General features: G+C 40.1%; 1 protein-coding gene and 1 long non-coding RNA gene across 6 annotated transcripts in view; one reads left to right on the top strand and one right to left on the bottom strand.

Moving 5' to 3' along the window:
- The window catches only part of LOC147004022 (uncharacterized), a 78,270-nt gene that overhangs the window by 17,142 nt on the left and 34,293 nt on the right, over window positions 1-26,835 (bottom strand). The window lies entirely within an intron of this gene.
- Window positions 11,843-26,835, top strand: part of Znf800 (zinc finger protein 800) — a 50,271-nt gene continuing 35,278 nt past the window's right edge. For 2 of the 5 annotated variants that reach the window (XM_021165602.3, XM_021165604.3), the window contains exons 1-3: window positions 11,843-12,301; window positions 12,951-13,069; window positions 17,371-17,466. In XM_021165602.3, the coding sequence (XP_021021261.2) occupies window positions 13,009-13,069; window positions 17,371-17,466 (157 nt within the window). In that variant the 5' untranslated portion in view covers window positions 11,843-12,301; window positions 12,951-13,008. Of the gene's footprint in view, window positions 12,302-12,355; window positions 12,486-12,950; window positions 13,070-17,370; window positions 17,467-26,835 lie in introns of those variants that run through there. The other 3 variants (XM_021165601.3, XM_085840783.1, XM_029478582.2) reach the window with 3 other exon arrangements.

The following is a 26,835-nucleotide window of genomic DNA, read 5'->3' on the forward strand; positions in this document are numbered from 1 at the left end:
CTTTATTTAATGTTGGTAGGTCATATACATCTATAAACCTATCCATTTCTTTTAGATTTTTCTAGTTCAGTAGAATAATTTTTTAAAAAAGAATATCCTAAAAAAAGAATCACAAAAAATATATCCCTATGATTCTCTGTATTTCTCAGGGTCTGTTGTAATGTGTCCCTTTTATGTAAGATTTTCATAGGTCAGGAGTTTGAGAAATACTTTTGTAAGCTCTCCCTCTTCTAATTTTATTAATTTGGGTATTTTCTTTCTTTTACTTAATTTGACTAAAGTTTAGTTAACTTTTTCTTAGAACAAAGATACAATTTGTTCCATTGATTCCTTGCATTGTTTTTTTTAAATTTCAATAATTTCAGCCCTATTTTGATTTCTTCCCATCTTCATTTCTTTGCTACTTGTTTTTACTTTTAACAAGGTCTTTACATATGCATCATTATTAATTTTAGATATAGGCAGCTACCCCTACAGAGTTTCTTCTTAGGATTACCTTTTGTATCTCACAGATTTTGGTATGTTGTGCTTTCATTTTCATTCAATTTTAGAAATTAAAAAAAAATCCTAATAACACATATCTCATTGAACACAGAGAAACTGAGCTGGTGCCTAACTAGAGGCCTCACCCTATGGACTCCAGTATCAGGATACTGGAATTTAGTTTGCACACTACAAGAGGAGGAAGGTAGCCATCAATCAAAGTACACCTCTATCTACAATGGTGACTTGTCTACAAGACATGCCGGTGCAATAGTGACACAAAGGTGTGGAGGTAAACAACCACTCTGAATTTAAGGCCCACTCTGGGATGAAACCCCATGTCTGACGCTGCTTGTGTGACTGGGAACCTTAGACTGGATAGGCCATGGGCCTAGTGGAAAACCAAATACTATTGCTCTGTTAAAGGAACACAGCAAAAAATGATATTCTGCTCTACCCATAGATCAGTGCCTAACTCAGCAACCCTAAGAAAAGCATCCTCTTGCATAGATGGAATTGATACACATAGCTGGACAATGTGCATAGAGTAAGGGACTTTGGAATACTTAGTCCTAAATGGAATGTCTTTATCAAATCCTTCGTCTCTGGGATCAGGGAGCTATGCAGGAGAGGATGCAGAAAGTGTAAGAGTCAGAGGAAATGGGTAACTCCAAGGGAGTGGTGTCCTTCAGATCCAACAGGAATGATGCATATATCAACTAACAGAACCTGACAGCATGTACAGGACATGCACAGGTTCAAGCCAGATGGGGTCCAGCTCTGAGAGGGGGGAAGTGGACATGGGCTGCCATCCATAACCAAGAATTGATATCTGCTTACAAAAAACCAAAAAACATTAGTTTTCTCTAATGGAGTCTTACTGGATATATTAACCACACTTAAGGTTAGGTTCCAGGCCCAGGAGAGATTCATTCAAAACCAAAATGAATTCAATTGTATTTTTGTGGGCTTTTTTAGTCTCATATTGCTTTGTTTGGGTATTCCTTGTTTTAATGGTCTATTGCTTGTATATTACAGAGTTCAATTTATTTTCATCTGTGTTTCGTTTTTGTGTATATGTGTATGTATGTCTGAGTGTGCGTGTATTTGTGTTTTTTTTTTTAATCTGTTATTTTTTTTTTCCTGAGGAGGGAGAGGAGTGCAGATGGGTGGTTGGGTGGGGATGGTGTGGGGGGAGTTCGTGGAGGGGAAACTGTGATTAAATATATTGTACAGATGGTTTTTTCAGTGAGGAATTCTTGATGTTTTACTTGATCCAATTTCCATTCGGCAGAATCTTGTTTAATCTCCGTGAGGTTGGGTGCTTTTGATTGCTGTTGTGATTGAGTTTTATTCTTTTGTGATCAGATAGAATGCAAGTTGTTCTTTAAACTTTTCTGGATTTGTTGAGACTTGTTTTGTATCCTAACACTGTCAATTTTTGAGTAAGTACCATGGACAATGAGAATTCATTTTTAGCATTTGGGTGGAATATTCTGTTAATCCATTTCACTTATGATGTCATTTCACATCAATATTTTCCCCCATGACTTATTAGTGAGAAGGAGTTATTGAAATCACCCACTATAATCTATGATTTTATATCTAATAGAATTTTTAAATAAAACTTGGTACTTGTGTTTGGCCCATCCTTTAATCAGTATAAACTGACCCTCCTTATTTCTTCTTAGTTTGATTTGAAGTCTGTCTTGTCAGATACTAAAATAGCTAGACCTGCTTATTTTTAATCCCATTTCCTTGGGATACTCCTTTCTTCCATCATTTCACCCTAAGGTGGTGTCTAGTCTGTAATGATGGTGAGATGTGTTTCTTGGGAACAAAAAGATGAGTTTTACATTCCAATCCAATCTGTTAGTCGTCCCTCCACAAGCCCTTGCTGTGGGACTCATAACTGGGTCTCAACAACTGAGACCATTAGTGTTAAGAGTTATTACTAAACAATGTGTTAATTTTTGACATTCTGTTGCTTTGTGTTATTTTTTAGACCTCTGATTAATGGCTCTAGGACTGTTTTTTAACTCCAATACTCTTGGGTCTATTTATCTTTCTCTTCAGACCAAACTAGTCTTTCCAGTATCCTTTGTAGATCTGGCTTAGTGGGCATAAAGATCTCTAATGTGTTTTAATCATGCGAAGTTTTATTTCTCCATTATGACTGATAATTTTGCTGGGTATAGTAGTTTGGATGGCATCTGTGGTCTTTCAGCGTATGTAAAATACTCTTGCTTTAAAATTCTATTTGTCATGGTGATGCTAAAAAATTCTATTAGCTATGCATTGAAAAAAATCATGTATTATATATTTTTTAAATTTTAAATATTTTTTATTACGTATTTTCCTCAATTACATTTCCAATGTTATCCCAAAAGTCCCCCATATCCCCCCCCCCGACTTCCCTACCCACCCATTCCCATTCTTTTGGCCCTGGCATTCCCCTGTATTGGGGCATATAAAGTTTGCAAGTCCAATGGGCCTCTCTTTCCAGTGATGGTCGACTAGGCCATCTTTCGATACATATGCAGCTAGAGACAAGAGCTCCGGGGTACTGGTTAGTTCATCATGTTGTTCCCCCTATAGGGTTGCAGATCCCTTTAACTCCTTGGGTACTTTCTCTAGCTTCTCCATTGGGAGCTCTGTGATCCATCCAATAGCTGACTGTGAGCATCCACTTCTGTGTTTGCTAGGCCCCAGCATAGTCTCACAAGAGACAGCTATATCAGGGTCCTTTCAGCAAAATCTTGCTAGTGTATGCAATGGTGTCAGCGTTTAGAAGCTGATTATGGGATGGATCCCTGGATACGGCAGTCTCTAGATGGTCCATCCTTTCATCACAGCTCCAAACTTTGTCTCTGTAACTCCTTCCATGGGTGTTTTGTTCCCAATTCTAAGAAGGGGCACAGTGTCCACATTTTGGTCTTCATTCTTCTTGAGTTTCATGCGTTTAGCAAATTGTATCTTATATCTTGGGTATCCTAAGTTTTGGGCTAATATCCACTTATCAGTGAATACATATTGTGTGAGTTCCTTTGTGATTGTGTTACCTCACTCAAGATGATGCCCTCCAGGTCCATCCATTTGGCTAGGAATTTCATAAATTCATTCTTTTTAATAGCTGAGTAGTACTCCATTATGTAAATGTTCCATAATTTCTGTATCCATTCCTCTGTTGAGGGGCATCTGGGTTCTTTCCAGCTTCTGGCTATTATAAATAAGGCTGCTATGAACATAGTGGAGCATGTGTCCTTCTTACCTGTTGGAACATCTTCTGGATATATGCCCAGGAGAGGTATTGCTGGATCCTCCGGTAGTACTATGTCCAATTTTCTGAGGAATGGCCAGACTGATTTCCAGAGTGGTTGTACAAGCTTGCAATCCCACCAACAATGGAGGAGTGTTCCTCTTTCTCCACATCCTCGCCAGCATCTGCTGTCACCTGAATTTTTGATCTTAGCCATTCTGACTGGTGTGAGGTGGAATCTCAGGGTTGTTTTGATTTGCATTTCCCTGATGATTAAGGATGTTGAACATTTTTTCAGGTGCTTCTCTGCCATTCGGTATTCCTCAGGTGAGAATTCTTTGTTCAGTTCTGAGCCCCATTTTTTAATGGGGTTATTTGATTTTCTGGAGTCCACCTTCTTGAGTTCTTTATATATATTGGATATTAGTCCCTTATCTGATTTAGGATAGGTAAAGATCCTTTCCCAATCTGTTGGTGGTTTTTTTGTCTTATTGATGGTGTCTTTTGCCTTGCAGAAGCTTTGCAGTTTCATGAGGTCCCACTTGTCAATTCTCGATCTTACAGCACAAGCCATTGCTGTTCTATTCAAGAATTTTTCCCCTGTGCCCATATCTTCAAGGCTTTTCCCCACTTTCTCCTCTATAAGTTTCAGTGTCTCTGGTTTTATGTGAAGTTCCTTGATCCACTTAGACTTGACCTTAGTACAGGGAGATAGGAATGGATCGATTCGAATTCTTCTACATGATAACAACCAGTTGTGCCAGCACCATTTGTTGAAAATGCTGTCTTTCTTCCACTGGATGTTTAGCTCCCTTGTCGAAGATCAAGTGACCATAGGTGTGTGGGTTCATTTCTGGGTCTTCAATTCTATTCCATTGGTCTACTTGTCTGTCACTATACCAGTACCACACAGTTTTTATTGCAATTGCTCTGTAGTAAAGCTTTTTAGGTCCGGCATGGTGATTCCACCAGAGGTTCTTTTATCTTCGAGAAGAGTTTTTGCTATCCTAGGTTTTTTGTTATTCCAGATGAATTTGCAGATTGCACTTTCTAATTCGTTGAAGAATTGATTTGGAATTTTGATGGGGATTGCATTGAATCTGTAGATTGCTTTTGGCAAGATAGCCATTTTTACAATGTTGATCCTGCCAATCCATGAGCATGGGAGATCTTTCCATCTTCTGAGATCTTCTATAATTTCTTTCTTCAGAGACTTGAAGTTTTTATTATACAGATCTTTCACTTCCTTAGTTAGAGTCACGCCAAGATATTTTATATTATTTGTGACTATTGAGAAGGGTGTTGTTTCCCTAATTTCTCAGTCTGTTTATTCTTTGTGTAGAGAAAGGCCATTGATTTGTTTGAGTTAATTTTATATCCAGCTACTTCACTGAAGCTGTTTATCAGGTTTAGGAGTTCTCTGGTGGAATTTTTAGGGTCACTTATATATACTATCATATCATCTGCAAAAAGTGATATTTTTACTTCATCGAAAAAATCATCTATTATATTGATGATTCTCCTTTACTTGTGACTTGGTCTTTAGGTCTTGCAACTTTCAATACCCACTTTTGTTCTGTACATTTCATGTATTGGCTATTATACGTGTGAAGTTTCTATTTGGTGTCCTGTATACATTTTAAATCTTGACATGTATATCTTTAGAGATTTGAGAACTTTTCTATGATTTTGTTGAAAATATTTTCTGTGTCTTTCTGTGTCTTTGACCTAATCTGGGTTCCAATCTTCATTAATTCTTCTCTAAAGTCTCCCAGAGTTTCTGCACACTCCATTTTTTTCAATTTATTATTTTTTTTGAATGAGTGATCCGATTCCTCTGCCTTTTCTTCAAGTCCTGATAATCTGTCGACCACTTGGATCATTCTGTTGGTGAATTTCCCCACTGAGCTTTTTGACTTATTGAACTTTTTGGTTTTAGTTTTTCCATCAAAAATCTTTTATTAAATTTTATTTTCATATCATTGTGTTCACTCCAGCACTTACCATATCCTCTTTGAGTTTCTTGAATATATTGATATTGGCTACTTGGAAACCATTGACTAATGAATCATCTAATTTGATTTTCTTTGGGTCATTACTATGGGAGTACTATTTTCTTTAGGAGGATACATTGTTTTAGTTATTTTTAGTTATTTATCTTATGTTTTTGTGATGAGAGGTAGGCTTCTGGAGTTATGTCACTGGTTCATTTGTCCTATCTTTGTTTGAATCTTTTTCCTGTTATGAAGTGTCAGATTATGGACCAGCAGAATGGTGCTTAGGATTCAGTCTTGGGGCCACTCAATGCTGATGTGCATATAGGGTATGAGAAGCGGTCTCAACTCAGCTAGAACTAGGTGTAGTTCGTGAGCACAAGAGCAAACTTTCTGTAGAGTTAGAAGATTCTTGTTGCAGATCCTCACAAGTTTGTAGAAGCTCACAGTGTTTTTATAGGTGGTATTTAGGTCAGTGCCTGGAGTCCAAGCAGGAGTGGATACTGCATACCTGGGGGAGATATGCAGGGGTGGAATTGCAGCACGGGTCAGGGTTCCTATTTGGAGAAGCTGAGAAGGATGTACAATACTCAGGCACAGGGGTGGGGACGACGACCTGGGGGTGGTGCTCAGGACCAGTGGTCCTCAGGTGGCAGAGGAGGATGGCAGTGGGTGCTCAGGACCAGTGATCCTCAGGTGGCAGAGAAGGATGGCAGTGGTGTGAGAGTGGAGAATGTGCATTTATTCTTCTGTAAATTGTTATCATATGAAAGCAATGTTCCACTATGGCATCTTCATAAATATATATTCAACTCTATCCTTGCTCATCCTTATTGCCTTCCCATCCTCTTTCACTCTTCTGCTTTTGTCACATATACCATTATCCTCTCATTTCCCCAGTCCCCTTTCCTTCAGACTTCAGATAGATAGACTGTTCTATCTATCTATCTATCTATCTATCTATCTATCTATCTATCTATCTATCTATCTATCACATACCTATCTGTGTGTGTGTATATATTTAAATCTAGATTATACACCTGAGAAAATGTGTGCTATTTGTATAAATCTGGCTTATTTCATATAACAATCTCCAGTTTCACTCTAGTCTTCAACTGTCATGTCTTCTTTAAAGGTAAATAACATTTCCAGTGTATCTATGCACCACAGTTTCTTCATCCATCAGTTGATGGACATCTAGGCTGATTTCATAACTTAGCTATCATGAACAGCATCATGAGAAACAGGTGTCTCTGTAATATGTTGGTTTATGTTTCCTTTGTATTCCTTTATATTTCTAGGATTGGTATATAGGTGGATCACATGATAAATTTTTAGTTTTTGTGGAACTTCCATAGTTTTAATTTCATTTTAATACATGGTCCCTGGAAAACTGGATTACCCACGTGTAGAAGAATGAAACTAAATCCTTATTTCTCACTATATAAAAAAATAAACTCAAGTGTAAGAAAGATTTTTAGTTGAGAGATCTGAAGATATCAAATTGCCCGAGGAAAACACTTCAAGATGCAGGCATAGACAAAACCTTTCTGAGAAAAGTTCCAAATGCTGAAGAAATAATTCCAATAGGATTGCATGAATAAACCAAACCAAAAAAGCTCTGTACAACAAAGGAAACAATTAACAAAGTGGAGATGGCTGTGGCATTGAAGTAAAAAAAAAAAAGCTTTTGCAGCTATATATCTGATGGGGGACTAGTATTTAGAATATATAAACAATAATCCCTCCTAAAGCCCAAAGCCAAATAATCCAGTTAATGAATGGAAAAAAAAAACATAATGAATACACGTCTAAAACCAGAAATAAGATGGCCAATCCCTACATGAAGAACATCCACAGTCACCATGGCAATACAAATAAAATACTGAGGCTTCATCTCACCAATTGGAATGAGCATCATTTAAAAAAAAAAAAAAACAGTAAATGCTGTTGAGGATGTGGTAAACAGGAATGTCTTACACATTGCTTGTGGGAATTTAGCATAGTATGCTGGACTCTTGACTTGTTTTGACTAAAGGCAGGCGGTGGATATGATATAACTTGGAGGTCCTACTGCTCTCACTAGACTGGCTTGGCATGCTTCTACTGCGTGAGGAACTCCAAGCTACTCCTGTAAGGATGAAAAGCTATACTGAGGGGATTCCAGTCATTACACAGCACTAGCTGCCAGCTATGTGATGCATTCGGTCAAGCTTCCAGATGAGCAGCAACTTGGTGACTCAGACAAGACTAACCCAATTACTGATCTACAAATTGAGAGCATCTACAATGGCTTGACGCTCCAGTGGTGGCTTGGTATGCAATAATTATAGGTGTGAAATATATGTTAGTCTCTAATACTGACAATAAGAAAGAGTAACTTTTAATCATAAAATAAAATTTGGGCTTCTCAATAGGATGTTCTTTTAGATTTTTAAGAAAGAATACCAGTTTGAGCCAGTGAAATTCTATCTCAGAAAAGGTAAGGCTGTAACTATTGGCCAGACCATTCATTGCTGTGACCAAATATCTGATATAACTCCAAACAGTAGAAGGCCTGTGGCTCATGGTTTCAGAGGTCCCAGTTCACACATCTTGGCTTGGTTGGCTCTGGGACCCGAAGTGAATCAGAACAACACAGTAGCAAAATAGTATGACAGAACTGTTCATTTCATGGTAGCTAGGAAGAACAAAAAAAAGAAAGGGACCCGAGATCAGATATAACCTTCAGTGTCTTGTCCCCAGTGATCTTCTTCCAGACAGGCCTTGAATGCCAAATTTCCATACCTTCCAAAATAGTGTCACCAGCTTGGAAAAAAAAGAGTTCAATGTATGGTATATTTCACAGTCAAACCTCAGCAAACATTAACCTGTTGCCTAGGTTACCTGGAATGGTTTGGGAACATTGTTTATGAAAATAGGGTGATAATTCCAGATATCCAAACTTTCTTTAAGTTCTGGAGCACCATAACATTTCAGGTCTTGTGATTTAGCAACTCCATTTTGACTTCGTGTTCAGACATGCTAGTTTTGTTTTGCTGAGACAGTGTCTCATGTAGCTCAGGCTGGCATCAAATTGCTGTGTAGACAAGAATGGCCTTGAACTCCTGAACTTCTCCTTCTACCTTTGCCTCCTGACATTGCCATGCTCACTCTATACACAGTATCTTGACACACCATTCATAGCTGACAGGTTTTACTGGTTCATCTTTTACATCCCATGTCATTGTTCCCCAACAGATATGGTGAGGGCCAACACAGAAGTGTCAATTTAGCCCTAATGGCTAAATTCATGAGTTTTTTAGTTAAAATGCTTCAGATGTTGGCTCATCTTTTCACCTGCAAATTCAATTTCTTACTTCAGTTTCACCACCTATACAATGGAAGAGAGAAACATCATTGTGTAGCTGATGGGGTTGAAATTAAAACACTTTTTAAGGACTAAAGGCATCTTAGGTATTAGTACTGTCATTATAGTATGAAGCTACCTAGGTCTGGAAAGCAGTTATTACTAGCCACTTGATATTTCTGGGTCTCTGTTTTCTTGGGTATAAAGTAAGGCTTACTAGATAATTTTCATGGTTTATTTTCATCTTTAAAACTCTTACGACTCAGTGTTTAGTATGTGTTCTACTCATATCTCAATTTTGTCTGTGCTTTTCAGATTGTTTACAGTTTAATGTTAGCAACTCTGAGGCCCCTCTGGTAAGGATCCCTTATTTATAACGCTGCACTTTCAAAGCAATTCTATTTACTTAAAACATTTATATGCATATGAGTGTTTTGCTCGCAAGTTTGTAAGTGCACCACTTGTACCTAGAGCCTCTGGGAATCTGAAGGGGGATTGGAGGCTCATGAATTGGAGTTGCAGCAGTGAGCTGCCATGTGGGTGCTGGAAACCAAACCCAGATCCCCTGCAAGAGCATTAAGTGCTCTTAACTATTGAGCCATATCTCCACCCTCCATAAAACAAGTTTTAACACTAACACCTGGTAAGAAAACATTTAAATTCTCACAAATAATACTTCCCTGGCTTATAAAATTTTAGTATTTTTTAATACATGTATTACACTCATTGTGTTAAATTAAGGTAAATATCCCTTGAAACAAAAATGCTTTACTTAAAAATTTACCACTCAGCTATCACCAACGTTGATCGTTTTCACTCCTTTCAGTTTCTCACTGCAGTTTTGAGTGGTTTGAATTTTTGTATCATATTTTTTGTGCATCATTATTTTATACCATTTCAGATAATATAGTCATTTTTAAAGAGTGGAATTTTAATTTTATTTATAGAACACTTAAATTATAGACTGTTAATTCTTTTTATTAAAATCACATATGCTTCATTCAGACAAAAGCACATATAATTCCAAGTACAGCATCTCTCACATTTCAAAAATATATCTTTTTGGTTTAAGATATTCCACATAGTTAATATTACACGTGATAGTTTTGTTTGTTGGATAGGCTAAAGGTCCATGCTGTATGTCTTCTTCAATTGCTCAATTTACTTTGCGACAGGGTCTCTCACTGAGCCTGGACCTCATCCGTTTGGTTGTACCAGCTGGCAGGCAAGGCTCAGGGATTCTTCTCTCTTGGTCTCCCTAGCACTGGAATTGCAGGTGAACGTTCACCTCCAACGTTTTTGTCACCTGTGCTCTGGGATCACACTCAGGTTTTCTTGACCAGACTTAACTGACAATGTCATCTTTCCAACCCCCAAATATGATTTCTATTGGCTGCATAATACCACCACAGAGAAGTGGCAATTTATAGCATATTGACCTATAATCTGCATTTGCTTCACGTGGGTAGTGATTCTTGACAATGGAACAGAAAATGAGATCATAATATAGTATCCTATGTAGCTGCAGAACATTTATTCTATTCTGCTCCAACCGTACAAGACGTATGTAAGTATTCCATTTAGTCCTATAGTAACAACTGCATTTGCTTACAAACTTCCTTTGGAATTTTGAAAATCGATTTTGGTGATTTTTCTCTTCACAAACACAGAGCCTAGTGTGGTGTCAGCCTGTAACCCCGGCTTTGAGAAGGAAAGTACATAGTGGCAGGAGGAGAATCCTGATTTCAAGGTCATCCTGGGCTACTCAGCTAGTTTCAGGCAAGCCTGAGCTACACAGCAAGACCATTTCAAAAACAAACAAACAAACAAACAAACAAACAAAAAATACAAACACATAGTGCCTTCCTTCCTAAACTTTTCTTTTTTCAGAAGCTCCAAAACTGGAACTTGAAAACTGGAAGTTAGTTAATTGTGGTTTTCATTCATCTTGAGAAGATAAAAAAGGTCAAATGGGCTCTCTTACAAAACCCTGACCATTAGCTGACACCTATTTGAGTGAAGTTAGCAAGGGCAAGAATTCCATCTCAGAGTTGGGAAGAAGGTGGCGGCAGCAGCTACTGGATATGAAAAGCAGCTCAAGGTTTGTAGATTTGACAGAAGATGGCCATCTTCGATCTGATCTTCGGGGATTTTTCCAAGCAGGATGCTGGTGCCCAAGAAGGAAAGTGCGTGCTAGCCATGTGACCCAACTTCACTTCCAGGTTTGCACCCTCAGATCGCTGCCAATCGCGTTCCTCCCCAGAGCCCAACGTAGACTCTCCTGTCCCAAGTTCCAGGAGGTTCCAGCACCTGACAGCTCTCCCGATCCAGTCCACTTCGGGCTCCCAGTCCCTCCTTTTCTCCTCCGCTTCCCCAACCCTCCTCGGGTCGGATCCGCCGAAGCGCAGCAACCCGAGCAACAGTTTGGTGCCCGAGCGAGCGGCGCGTGCCCGGGGAAGGGAGGACGCGCCCGCGGTTCTGGTTCTCACACCTCCGGGCGCACGCAGCCTCCGGCCGTCGCTCCGCAGCCGCCGGCGGGAGGACGCACGGGCGCGCGCCGGCGAGGCCCGCCAGCTACCCCGCCGCCCTCGGCGCCCGCCAGCCCCGCAGTCTTCCCCCCCTCCGCCCGAGGCCGGCCCCGCGCGTCGCCTCCCCACCGGGGCTGCCCGCCCAGCGCATGCGCGCCGCGCTGCCGGGCGTGCCGGCCACACTCCCCCCACCCACTCCGTGAGCTTGTCACTTCCTGCCCTCGCCCCATCTCCGTCCGGGGTCAGTCAGTCGCTCCCTGTCGCAGCCGGAGACTTCTCTGCTTCCCCCTTCCTACCCTCTCTGCACGGCGGTCGCTCGGGCTGTCCGGGGAAGGGGCGGCCACGAGAGAACGGGACTGACTTCCATAAAGTTTCCCGAAGCATCTGCTACCCGCAAGGCCCCAGGTGGGGGACCCGCGCGGCTCCCCGCCCCTCTCCAAAGCCCGGGGGACCGTTGCAGGTGGAGCGGCGCTGAGGGGAGCCCGGCTCGGCGCGGCCGTTGCCCTGGCGAGGGGCGCCTCAGTCCTGCCTGCTCCGGTTCCAGCTCCTTCGGCTGCTGCGCCCGGCGGTTCGTCCTGTCAACTGCCTGCGCCCGCGCGCCGCCAGCTCGCCGGCCCGGAGCGCGGAGGGCTGCCGTGAGCCGCCGCCACCGCCACAGCCGCCACCGCAGCCGCGGCCCGAGGACGTGGTGAGCTGTGGCGCTTCCGCGTCGGCGCCGCCCGGGACTCTTTGGGAGCGCGCCGGGGCCGAAGCCCGCTCGGCTTCACGCGCTGCGCCGGGGCTGCGCCAGGTGGGGCCCTCGGCCGCGTCGTGCGCCCGGCTGGTGCCGCGGCCCGCTCGCCCGCCGGCCGGCCGGCCGCTCCGGGAGTTGAGTAAGTTGGGCGCACTTGGCGGCGCGGACCGGACCCGACCTGCTCCGGGGAGACCCCCCGACGCACGTGCGTGGCGGGAGGGCGCGCGAGCCGCTCCTCAGCCGCGCAGGGGCCCCGTCGCACCCCGCGTCCCGCGCCCGGCTCTCCGCGCGCCCGCCCGCCCGCTCGCTGGGTCGCTCGCTCGTCCGCCCAGCACGGCGAGGCCGCAGCCGCCTGCGCAGCCCGCCAGGCCTTCGCCGTGCGCTGCGCTGCCCTGCGCGCCGGACGCTTGCGTTTCCGGGTAGGGCGGTGAACCTGTGCGGGGACGTGGGGCTGGAGGCCGGGCGAGCGGCGGTTTCTTTTCCGAGCGGAAGGTGCGGGCCCGGGGTGAGAGCAGAGAGCGCATGGTGGGATGGTCTGTGGAAATTGCAGCCACAGCCTCCCTAGAAGTTCAGGGATAGTGATGGTTTGTGCTTCTGTCCACAGCCAAGCCGCAATGAAGAGCTTCTCACAGTGAAAGGAAAATAGGTCGCACCCATTAAAAATGCCTTTGAGGGACAAATACTGTCAAACGGACCACCACCATCACGGATGCTGCGAACCAGGTAAGTCCGTTTTTCCCCCCCAGTGTCTTTGCTCTCCTTCACCAGAGCTACTCTGCTCTCTGCGTTGTCTCTAAGAAGTCTTTCCTAAGTAACTGGGTTTCTCCTGCGTAAAACTACTCGCGGAATGCCAACAGCCTGTACAAACGAGATCTCCCTTGCTTGATCCCCCAGAGAAAGTGCCACAAGTGTCACCGTCAATCATTTCCACAAGATCGGTCAGCCCCTTTCCCTTCTTTTTCAAGGCAGCTTTGTTATTGGTTCACTCCATGCTCTGAATGTTTAAAATGGAAGAAGGTAAAGATAAGATAGGTGATTACTACCATTCATCTTCTTGAAAATTGCTTATCGTTAAAATAACTTCCCCTTGAAGTGTTTTAATCCATAGTATAAAGTTTACCACTCCCCCAAACAAACAAACAAACAAAGCCAAAAGTTTAATTTGGGTCAAGAAGGTTGATTGAACCTGTAGGGACAAGTGGACTTTTTGAATTTAAAAAACATCTTAAATGTTTTGGATAGAATTTATTGTATTGTAGATCTCTTAGAATATGTAGAGTAAGGTATTTTATTATGTTGAGCAGATTCTGTTAAATTTATGATATTAAAACCTTTTTGAGTCTCATAAAGAATTTATTAGTGAGTTTTAATTTGATAGGCATTGTGCTTGTAAGCTGTTGAGGGCCTTATCTTAAAAGGGACTCATAGTGTCAACTACGAATAAAGGTCTTTCTATTCTAATTCAAAGACATGCATTTATCAGTTTTTACTTTAAAGTTACCAGGGTTGGTAACTCCCCCCCCCCCCACTTTGGATTGCTTTTAATTGAAATATTTTAATTACGCTCATGTATTTAGATTTTTTTAGCAGAGTATTTGAAGATACTTTTTTTGAGTAAGAGAAACGTGGTAACAGTAAAGGGGACACACTCCTTTGCTCTACAGGACATTACCACTGGACTCCAGCCTGTGTCTGTTGTGTTCGCTTAGATCAGTTCTAATCTAGTAAAACAGGGACTTCTAGGAGGGGACCTCGTTTTCATTCATCTTCTGACCCATCTAACTTAAGCACCCTTTATACCTTACCTTTTATATATTTGAAGTGAAGATGTATTTCTTGGTTTTTACTAGTTTGCTTATTCATTTTTTTTCTTTAACAAATCATTATTGAGCATGTCTTAGGTGCTAGGTCTTGCCCAAGGCACTAGCAATATAGATGGTGAAAAAGAGTTTTCCTCCTTATGTGTATATGTGTGTATGTGTGTGTGTGTATGTGTATGTATATGTGTATATGGCTTTTGAGTGGGAAGAGATAGATTTAAACAATGTAATTGGTGAACATGATTTACGGTACATGTTGGTAATTAAGTATTTAAGAGAAAGATGCTTTGTGGATTTTAATTTTTAAATGTGGATTAAATTTTTTATTTCCCATTAACAAGAAATCTATAAGTATCATTAATTAAAAATTAAAAGTTGCTGCTTATTAAAATGTGCTTTTTTTTTTTTTTTTTAAGAATGAAATGCTTTGGGATGTTTATTTCATGGAAAGCTAGGCTCTTGATGACTTTTAGGTTAGGTGGTTGTCATCACTGCAGGAAAGGTGTGTGCTGAGTTGAGGGCATTTCCGGGTCTGGAAGAAGTGTGGTATGATAGCCATGAAGCTGTCCTCAGATGCACGCAGGAGGGTGCGATGCTTGAGAAACGCTCTAATGGGCTTTCAGGAGAGGTATCCATCATTTGGATTATAGACACAGGGTGAGGCCTGAGATGAGACCATTCTGTCTCCATGGAATTGGTCAATTTATACTGAGGAGTGTTATTAGAAGTGTTATCAGTATGTGCATATTCTTAATTTAACAGATTTTTTAAAATAGAAGTTTTCAGAAATTCAGAAAGCAAGGATGTAACCATCATGCAGAGCCATCATTTATCATTCCATGTAAATCTGTTTTCCATTATTTTCTCCTTTCCGCAGCATTTCCCTGGTCTGCTCTCCAACTTGTCCTCCAACTTCTCTTTTTCAGTAAGCAAGTCCTAGACATCATGGTTAGAAAGATCTTTAAGGAACTTGTTTTAAGGCAGGAGAGACTTGCAAAAATAGATAAGTGCTCCTGGAAGAGAGTAGGTTGTTCTGAGGGCTTGAGTGTTTTTAGTTGGGGAGATAATTGTTTAAAACATTTTGTAACCTGGATGGATCTGGGCTGTGTAAGAGAACAGTTTAGAAAGTTACAGATATGTGTGTTTGTATATATAAGTGTGTGTGTGTGCGTGTGTGTATACAAGTACATTTCAAATGAAAAAGTGTATTTTAATAATGGGAGCTACGTAGATAGTTTACTAAGTAAATGTGCCCATGTAAAGCTGACTCGGTATGTATGTTTTCTAGTGGGAGGTTCTGAGGCTGGTGGGTAAGAAACTGTTCTCCTGCTGAGGCTGGGTATTCTCATGTGCATGTTGAAGTTGCTATATTAAAGAAAGGTTTTGGAGGATATATCTGAAGGAGGAACTCTTGGACAAAAAGTCTGTTTCTCCCCATAGCTCTCTCTTATTGTTGCATTTTCTTCTTTTTATTTTCTACTTGCCCCCCGTAAAGCTGGTCCCTTAGTTCTTTACAGTTAGTAGATTTTTCTAGTCTTCGTAGCTAATTATATGTTATAGTTATCAATTGCTATCATTTATAGCTACTGAAAAGAGATCTTTCTGATTCACCATGAACAGACTGCTAATAAACCTCTGCTGTTGTTTCTCTTACAGGTTAAATTTGCCTTACATTTTGTACAAGACTGTTTTTGGTGTCAGGAAAGCAGTTGTTTGCTCGTGATACTGATACTGATACTGACACTGCCAGGATGCTTACTGAGCACTTGCTATATCCCAGGGGCTTTGATTGGTTTTTATCATAGCTTATTTAATAATCACACAGTTTTTGTGTTTGTTTTTTGAAACTTTGTTAGCTCCATGATAAGAGAAGAGGAAGAGATCTGAGCACTTAATTGTCTTAGTTATACCTTAGTGAAGAGCCACACAGTTGACGTTCAGGGAGAGTCCATCTGGAGTCTTACATTCTTTATTACTGCAGTTTTTGTCAATTCTCAAACTGAGTTAATTGTCTGTGTATTCTATTTATGTGCCTAGAGTGTTTCTTAAGCTTTTGTTTGATGAAATGATAAGGTGCTGAGATATGGTTCCTCCTATTTGTGTGCAGCGAGCACTTGGTAGGAAGGAGACTCTTAAGGCTGCATCTGTATGCACAGCATAAAAACAGCCTGGGCTGTTCTGTCCAAAATGGAATTGCTATCCAGGTCTAAGGTGCAGAGCAGTAGTCGCACCTCCAGTTGAAGGAAACTTGCTCTCCCAAACCCCATACCAAGAGAATGGACCCTGGCTTATGTGGCCATTAATTAGGTGGGACATTATGTTCTTTAAGAAAGGATTAAATGGCTAGTTCTTCTTTACTACAACTTGCTGTTTGAGAGAGACACATAGAAACACAGTCGTCCTTTTCAGCTACCTTGTGTCATGTGATCTAATTACTTTTCTACTCATCGGAGGATTCTGTAAAGGGGAGGAGGTGATAATGACTACTGGATATGAAAGTGAAAATTTTTGTTTTTAAAAATTGATAACCTACTCTGACAGAATCTTTCAATTCTGTTAGTATCTTGCCAAGATAATTTTCTCTTGTTATCTATACACATAGTCATATCAACTAAATTTATGTATTTCTGTATCTGCGTAATGTGTACTAATGTAAATAGGTCATTGTCTATACCCTGTTTGGTCCCTATAAAGAGACTTTGAAATTTGAAATTTTTCTCAGTTGAGTATAGTCCTACAGCGTACTTCAGTGAAAGTTTTGTATGCCTTGAATACTTGTCTGTTTTCTTTCTTCAGAAGCTGGGTTTGGGTTATTCTCATGATTGGCCAGGGTGCTTGATCAGATTATTTTTAAAGCTTTTGGAAGGGTTTACTGAGTATAGCTAAGAGTTTTTGTTAAATGTAGTTCTCACTTAAGAGAAACAAAAGAGGCTAGCAATACATAATGAATGATGCCAAAGCAGTAAGTATTTGCTGTTAGACCTACTAACGAGCCTTGATTGAGTCTTTAATATGGGGAATGATTGAGGGTTTCCCTCCATTGCTTCATTTGTCTTATAAAGATAAATTTTACATATATGAATATATATGGGGGTATTCTCATTATTAACATAATTGTAGCAGTTACTGTTTGATCCAAGAGTCAGTGATGTCAATAACCGTGTTTTTGTGTGTGGGTCGGGTGTGTGTTTGTCTTCCATGTAGTTTATATCCTGGAGCCTGGAGATCCTCCCTTGTTACAGCAACCAGTGCAGACATCCAAATCTGGTATTCAGCAAATAATTGAGTGCTTTCGATCAGGTATGGACAATTTCACTGTATTTTTCAGATGTGACAGTAATTAAAAACTTTCTAGAAGGCTTGTATATTGGTTTTCTTTATAGAATACTTTGAGTTATCATATTTTTAATACAAATGAATAAACATTGACTTGATCTAGAAATTCTTTTTCAATACTATCTACTAAATGTTAATTTAAATTTTTTTGTAGTTTAGAGAAATCTGGTATATTTAAGATAAAATGCTGTTACTTCTTCAGATTAGTTATTCTAGTTCTTCATAAACTTTGCTGCCAGTTATATTAAAATATGTGAACTCTCACTCTCTATTCGTTTCTTTATCCTTTCTGTTTTGGAGACTTGTCTCCTGCCACACTTTGGAGTTTTCAATATCTCCAGTAGAGTACAGGGTAAAAGACATGTCTAACCCTGAGATCTTCAGATATCTTGATTAAGCTTCTGTTGCTTTTTTAAAAATTAATTTTATTTTATTTTACATGTCTGAATGTTTTGACTGCCTGTCTGTATACCACATGCATGTCTGGTGCTCAGAGAAGCTGGAAGAGGGCATTGGATATCTTAGGGTGCAGTTATAGCCAGTTATGGCCCTCCATGTTGGTGTTTTAGAATTGAACTTGGGTCCTCTGGAAGAGCAACCAGGCTCTTAACCTCTGAGCCACCTGTTCAAACCCAACCTTCTATTTCTTGTAGATTATTATAGGAATTGGCTCTATATTATATTTGTGCAGTTACAGTTCACTCCTTTGAAATAGTGTTAGTCATTACATATAAGCAATGAGAAGTTAGGGCTCCTGTGTTAATAGTAAGATCATAGATTGCTATGGCCCTTACAACTCCTTTATCCATTTTTTAATAGATTTATGTTGTGACATTACTGTTCAGTCATGAATCCAATGAATGGGCACCTGATTATTGGATAGTAGGATCTTGTCATTATTTTAAAGCTACTATCTTCATGAAAAATTTCTGTGTTTTAAAGGAAAGCATGATTATATAAAACTGTGGATAAAGTTTTTTGAAGCATTTGTTTTAAAATTTTACAGAGGAGGGACTGGAGAGTTGGTTCAGTGGTTAGGAATGCCTTTACCCTTGCAGAAGACCCGAGGTTTGTTCTCTGTATCTACATCACCGCTTATAGTTGCCTTAACTCCAGTTCCAAGGGATCCAACACCCTTTTCTCATGTCCTCGGTGACTGCATGCATGCGATGTGTGTGTATGTATGAATGTATGTATGTATACATGCATATATGTGCATATATATATGTATATGCACACACAGTCATACATATAAAATAAATGAATAAATTGTTTTTTAAAGAAAAATGTAGAGGGGGAACTAGAAATTTGCTTTATAGTTCAAGGAAATAGGCTATCCTCAGAGAATTTGTTTCTCTGACCTCCAAGAACCGTTTTGTAGCCTTAGACATGCCTTTTATGTCTGTTGTCTTTACTACAATAGCTGTTTCAGTGCCTGTCATATGCCTATCTTTATGCTAGGTGTCTACCTAACTTTTAATATTTGTTTTTACTTTTGATACTCAACTTTGATTAACAGAAAAATCTGCAAGTTAAAGTCTCCTAGTGAGACTTGTTCGGGGCAGTTTATATTTCTTGCATAAGAGAATAGTAGTTTATTTTTGTTTTAGCAATTTTAAAACACAAATTTTTTTTCATTCTTTGGAATGAAAATGAGAAACAGTTTGTTTTTTCTTTTTTAAGAATTCATAATTTAGAGTTAAAGTTATTTTATACTGCCTTAGTTTTTTTTTTTTTTTTTTTTAGAATCGATTACTTCATAAATGATTTATCTTATAAGGTGCTTTGCAGAATGTTATGTATACAAAGTTTGTGTGTTTTTTAAATTTTGAAGTGTTCTCTTGCTATAGAGACACCACAACAACTCTTACAAAAGAAAGATTTTATTGGGGTTGCTTCCAGTTTCAAAGGCTTAGTCCATTATGATGGCAGGGAGCACTGTGGTATGCATAACACTGGGACAGTAGTTAAGAACTACATCCTGGTCCACAGGCAGAAAGTGAAAGGGGTTGGGAGGGGATTGATGGATGGTCAGACAAAGAGACAAAGTGAGACACACAGACAACTGGGCCTGGGTTGTGATTTTGAAACCGCAGTGCCCTACCTCAGGGCACTCAGTTACAAATTTTCTCCAACAAGGCCAAACCTCCTCCAACAAGGCTATACCTCCTAATCTTTTTAATCCTTCCCAATAGTGCCACTCCATGGTGACTAAGTGTCCAAGTATGTGAGCCTATAGGGCCATTCTCATTCAACCTCTACAGAAGGAAAATATTTAATGATGAGTCCTCTTCTGCGCTTAGTCATTGATTATCTGGGTTTGGCAGTTCTTACTATGCAAACTAAAGAATGAGGCAGTGGGATAGGTAATCTGAATGGGGGTCATTCTACAGTGGTTTGTTTATCTTTTGAAATGTGGTTGTTTTAGTTAGGGATTTTATTATTGTGATAAAACACTATAATCAAAAGTGACTTGGTCAGGAAAGAGTTCATTTCATCTTGTATCTTCATATTATAGTCCATCATTGAAGGAAGTCAGGGCAGGAACCTGGAGGCAGGAGGTGATACAAAGAACATGGAGGGTGCTGCTTACTGGCTTGCTTCCCAGGGCTCACTCACATGCCCAGAAGTGGCCCATCCACAATAGACTGGGCCCTTTCATATCAATCATCAATCAAAACAATGTTCACAGAGATGTCTACAGACCATTCTAGTAGGGGCAGTTTCTCAGTTGAAGTTCTCTTTCTCTCAAATGACTAACTTGTGTCAAGTTGATATAAAACTAGCCAGAAGTATTCTTTTAAAAATTCTCCCCAGCACATTACCCTTGAGGTATATATGTATATGTTCTGGAATTACTATAATTTAAAGGTGATGTAGAAATGTGCAAAGTTTGGATTAAAATAGAATCACTTCATCATTGTGTCCTATAAATAATCAGAAACTTTAATTTCCTTAAGACAGTAATTTCTCACATTTCTAGTAAATCTAAAGTCTACTGAAGTAGATCTTTGTCGTACAAAGGTATTTCAGGCTAAGATAAACTTTAGGAGAATGGGCCACATGACTTCGGGGTTTAATGTTCATTCTAACCTGGGGGGGGGGGGGGACTCAGGTCCTCCCTGACCCAGTCTTCCATAAGCACACCCTCAGTGATTCATCTCTTTCCAACCTCTTTCCACTGTAACTAGGCCACACACTTTGCATTGAAAAACCTATCCTGGTAGCAGTGTGTATCTGATAGGTACTTGGCAGTGCCACTGTGAAGTCCATGAGTCTGCTTAGCAAGAGCCAGAGGGGAGTCAGGTTGGATAGTAGTGCTTGCTGTAGGGTCTGCTTTCATCTTCAAGCACAGATAGTTGTCTTCAACTACTATGTCATCTTTGAGATCTGACTTTCTTCCTCCCACACTGGCTGTCTGTGAGCTGATACTAATTCCTACCCAAGCTGGCTCCTCTGTCTGGGGAAGGATTGACTCATTTCACCAGCTCATGTGTGCTACACTGACTGCTTGATGGTTTTAACCCATTCTTATTGTCTTAGATTTCAGTGTTTGTGTCAGGTTTGCACTACTTTCTTGGCTTAAATTAAAATTTCTTTCTTATCTCTGCTATCTACTTCTAACTGCTTGATGTGTAAAACAGTTTAAGTAAGAATTTTTGGCGGGAGGAGGAAATGCTATTATGGATACATTACCCCTTTTACACAGTGACTACTGCTGCATAGTTGTGTCCTTTTTATGGGGATCTTTTATCCATGCATAAACATAGCCTTGGTTTCCTCCCAGTAGAAATGGTAGCAGACGGACATTCTTCTGCACCTTTACTTTGTGGATAAATTTGGTTGTTCTGATTTGGCTGTAGATTTTTCTATTCTGAACTATGATGGTTGGATGACTTGAAACCTGCTGTTTGCTACAAATACAAGCTTTTGGTACTACCTCCACCATGCCCTTTGCTGTCCTGGAGTCTTTCCTGCCTGAGCAAATACGTCTAGGATTAATACCTGTGATGTGATGTCTTTGGACTTCCCTCCTTTCTCTTAACATGACTTCCTTCAGAACAGAATTTTGAAGAAAAAACCCCACAATATCTTTTAGGTAGTTATATTGATTTAGTTGAGATTAATCTGTGTTAGTCTCTAAGTTACCTTACAGAGGCAAAGAAATTGTAGAATGTACTAAAAGTTAGAAACAGGAAAATGAGGGAAGGTGCGCCACCACTGCCCAGCCAATTTTTTTGATTGTTATATAGCAATTATAGGAGATTTAAAATGGTACTAGATATATTTTGGGTTGATTTATTATTTTTAGCATTCATCTTCCAAGCATGTCTTATAGGATCTTGTTCTTGAGAGCAGGTAGTTATACAAGTTTGAAGTTTTCAGTGTTACAGAACCGTCTCCTTTACGTACATGTTTCCAGGGAATTGAATAGTATTGTATGTGACATTTAATAGGCGCTACATTAAGTGTTTGTTTGGGGAAAGTGACAGATTCATCAAGTAGGCACAGTCTTAAAGTAATTTATCCTATTTAAAAGTCATTATTGTATATAGCAGTGTTACCCTTGGGTGGAGGGTTTTTTTGTTATTATTGATGTTAAGGTCCTGATTGATGATCTATTAAGTAGCAAGTTCTAAGGTAATTTAAGAAGCTAAACAAGAGAGAGAGAGAGAGAGAGAGAGAGAGAGAGAGAGAGAGAGAGAGAGAGATTGTTTTTTAAAAAACTAATTTGGATGAAATCAGCATGATTATTTCTTGGGATTCCCGGTGTGGGTGAACCTTATGCTGTTGTCTAGATTACCATGCCTGTGTCTCAGGAGAAGAGGAGTTTTAGTACGACAGAGGCTGTGTCTGTTTGTGACAAAGCAGTCAGAAAAGTGGTAGCTATTTTTTGAATAAATCCATTCTATTATGATGGAAAAAATATAGCATCTTAAATGGTGGCTGAAACCTTTTAATATCTGTTTGTTCAATAAGACACATGTTAGTTTTCTCATTTGTAAGTCTGTAGCATTAGAAAATCATGTATAGAGAGTTGTTAATAAAGTCATCCAGCCATTGTCCTGAAGATAGGAACACCGTGGTGAGCATCGTCTCATAGATATCATAGCAGAGTTGGTACACAGAACACTGACTAAATGCAGGAGAGTGAGACAGCTGGGGAGATGAGAAGGGACGTTGAGAATGCAGGTGATAGGTTATTAATAGGAAGCTCAGAGAAGGCTTCCTAGTGGAAGCGACATCTGACCTGGGATCTGAAAGTATTATAAGTCAGAACAGGAAGGAGGGGTTATAGTACGAGTCACACGAAGGAACGAGGAGCAAGAAAACGTTCGCTGTATCTGACCTGAAAGAAATTGGTATACCTGAGTCAACAGTAACTGGCAGGCACGCACGTGTGTGTGTGTGTGTGTGTGTGTGTGTGTGTGTGCGCGTGTGCGTGCGTGTGTATGTGTGTGTTTGCATTTTGAGGAAAGTGTTTATAACTGATAGGATAGAGAAGGTACTTTTTATGCTTATTAGGAATAAGTAATATGCTCACTACTAAATAGAACAAACTAGGAATAATTAAGAAATTGATGTTTTTCTTTTTTTTAAGATCAAGAAATCCTAGTGGACAAAGTGACCTAATTTAAGGAAATAAATACTTTTACTTTTATATCTTATTGTTTATTAATTATAACCTCATGTTTATGTAAGATTGATAATGCTTTGCTATGCTATTTGCTTATTTAAACTTAAAGTTAAATGTAAAAGTTAATTTTAAATTATTTTTAATTACATTTGTGTATGTGTGTGTGAATTTAGTAGTGAACATGTACTCTGTAGGTACCCGCAGAGGCCAGAGATGCTGGATCCTTCTGGACCTGAAGTTGAAGGCAGTTATGAGCTTCCAGAGGAGGGCAGAAAAACAAACTTGCCTCCTGTGCAAGAGCAGAACATCCTCTTACCCATATAGCCATCTTTCTAACCCCTTTAGCTGCAGTTTTTAGTTAGATTTATTTTTCTTCAGTCGTTTTTCCTCAGTGTCAACAATTTTTAAGAAAGATTTATTTTTATTTTATGTGTGCAAGTCTTTTGCTTGCATGTACATTTGTACACCGTATGCATACTGGGTATCTGCTGAGGCCAAAGAGGTTGTTGGATCCCCTGGAACTGGATCTATGGGTGGTTGTGAGTCTTTATATGGGTAGTGGGAACTGAATCCAGGTCTTCTGCAAGTGCAGTAAGTGATTTTAACTGCAGAGCCGAAGATATAGCCCAGGCTGGCCTCACTCATGATCTCTTGCATCTGTCTCTTTGCTATATCCTGCAGGTATATTTGCCACAATAGGCTCTGTTCACATTTTTTAGAGACATGATTCAGTTTCTATTTTGAGACTAGTGGTTCTTTTAATTTAGAACCAGTAAATAAAATTTTCCTTTTTTCCCCTCCCTATATTCAGCTACATTTTATGAAACTAAATGTTTATCTGTTACAGAGGCTTAGCTGAAGTATTTCAGTCCTTGGTTTACCTCACATAGTTTGGTAATCACTTTGGGAAACCAAATATATTAGCTATCATCAACTCCTTTGTAATATGAAATGATCAGTTTTGTTTTGTTCTATGATACAAGATGGATAAGCTAAAAAAAACAAAACAAACCAAAAACCCGCAGATATTATATATAACTAACCAGGTGGTAGTACCTTTAATCCCAGCAGAGGCAGGCAGACCTCTGATTTTGAGGCCATTGTAGTATACAGAGCTACTTCCGGGATAGCCAGGACTACACAGAGAAACTTTGTCTTGAAAAACAAAACAAAACAACAACAAAAACAGAAAAAAATACAGCTAGACAAGATCAGATTAACAAATCCTTTTCTTTTTAATTATTATTTTTTTCAGTTTTTTTATTTTTTTTAATTAGGTATTTTCTTCATTTACATTTCCAGTGCTATCCCAAAAGTCCCCCATACCCTCCCACCCCTCTCCCCTCCCCATCCACTCCCACTTCTTGGCCCTGGCATTCCCCTATACTGAGGCATATAAAGTTTGCAAGACCAATGGGCCTCTCTTTCCAATGATGGCTGACTAAGCCATCTTCTGATACATATGCAGCTAGAGAAATGAGTCCCCGGGGGGTACTGGTTAGTTCATAATGTTGTTCTACCTATAGGGTTGCAGATCCCTTCAGCTCCTTGGGTACTTTCTCTAGCTTCTCCATTGGGGGCCCTGTGATCCATCCAATAGCTGACTCTGAGCATCCACTTCTGTGTTTGCTAGGCCCCAGCATAGTCTCACAAGAGACAGCTATATCAGGGTCTTTTCAGCAAAATCTTGCTAGTGTATGCCATGGTGTCAGTGTTTGGAGGCTGATTATGGGATGGATCCCCGGATATGGCAGTCTGTAGATGGTCTGTCCTTTCGTTTCAGCTCCAAACTTTGTCTCTGTAACTCCTTCCATGGGTGTTTTGTTCCCAATTCTAAGAAGGGGCAGAGTGTCCACACTTTGGTCTTCGTTCTTCTTGAGTTTCATGAGTTTCCCAAATTATATCTTATATCTTGGGTATTCTAAGTATCTGGGCTAATATCCACTTACCAGTGAGTACATATCATGTGAGTTCTTTTGTGATTGGGTTACCTCACTCAGGATGATGCCCTCCAGGCCCATCCATTTGCCTAGGAATTTCATAAATTCATTCTTTTTGATAGCTGAGTAGTACTCCATTGTGTAAATGTACCACATTTTCTGTATCCATTCCTTTGTTGAGGGACATCTGGGTTCTTTCCAGCTTCTGGCTATTATAAATAAGGCTGCTATGAACATAGTGGAGCATGTGTCCTTCTTACTGGTTGGAACATCTTCTGGATATATGCCCAGGAGAGGTATTGTGGGATCCAACAAAGATAGAGAACTTCAGACCAATTTCCCTTATGAATATTGATGCAAAAATACTCAATAAAATTCTCGCTAACCGAATCCAAGAACACATCAAAATAATCATCCATTCTGACCAAGTAGGTTTCATTCCAGGGATGCAGGGATGGTTTAATATATGGAAATCCATCAACGTAATCCACTATATAAACAAACTCAAAGACAAACCCACATGACCATCTTGTTAGATGCGGAGAAAGCATTTGACAAAATCCAACACCCATTCATGATAAAAGTCTTGGAAAGATCAGGAATTCAGAATAACAAATCTTATCTGTAGTGAGAATTCTGGGAATTTGGTTTCTTTAAAAAACACATAAATATTATAAGAATCTGGTTTAATCCAGGTATGGGGATACAGCTTCGAAGCAGCTTTCTATGATTTGCCATGTGCATTAGCAGCGGCATGGTTTTGCTGGTAGTTTCTGCGATTGTGTGGTGTTTGGAAATCTGGGGACTTTTCAGAGGACATATAAATGCTAGTCCCCAAGAGGCTGGTCATTAGAGGGGTTGGTTGTAGTTTGTTAGTAGTTGTGCTCAAAGAAGAAACAAGAAGAAAATAGATTCAAGGATCCCCTCCCCTCCCCTCTTCTTTTTCTTCCCCTTCCCTCTCCCCCCTTCTTTTTCCTTCCCTCTCCTCCTTTCTCTCCTATCTAGTGATCTAGTAAAAAGGAGTGAAACTAGGGGTGGAATGGTGGGCTAAAGAGTGCGAAAAAGAACACACAAAATAGAAAAGTCTGGCTACTCTTATCAAGTTGTATTATCTTTTTACAATAGAATTTTGAGGTCTGGCCTATTTTTAACATAATGATAAAATACAGTCTTAAAAGTTAAAGGTAAATGTAAATTGCTAAAGATTGGGTTAGAAGCATTGAACTTTTATAGACCCTACATTTTTATTTTCCTCTTGGATGGTGCATCTTAACTGTAAGCTCCTCTCTTTCCTCTCCTCCCAGTCCCCCCCACCCCCCACCTCTTCTCTCCCAGATCCACTGCTCCTCTTTCCCTTCAGAAAAGAGCAGGCTTTCAAGTGATACCAACAGAACATAGCATATAACAAGATGGAATAAGACTAGGCTCAAACCCTTATCAAGTAGGAGGTAAAGCATCCCAAGAGCAGGCAAAAGAGTCAGAGACACCCCCTCCCCATACTGTTAGGAGTACCACAGACATGCCAAGCTGAACAGCCATAGCATGTAGACATAAGACCTAGCACAGACCCATACAGGGTTGTGATTAACCTTTAAGTCTCCGTGGTGTCTTTGACTCCTCTGGCTCCCACAATACTTCCTTCTCCCTTTCTGGAGTTCCACCTAATGTCTGGGTGTGGTAGACCCTACAATTTTAATTACACTATGTTAAGATAGTTTATATTCTTCAGTAGTACCAGAGCTTCAAGACAGGCAA

The sequence above is a fragment of the Mus caroli genome, unplaced genomic scaffold (genome assembly GCF_978045245.1).
Source record: "Mus caroli unplaced genomic scaffold, Mus_caroli_1 scaffold_7, whole genome shotgun sequence".
In the NCBI taxonomy this organism is placed as follows: domain Eukaryota; kingdom Metazoa; phylum Chordata; class Mammalia; order Rodentia; family Muridae; genus Mus; species Mus caroli.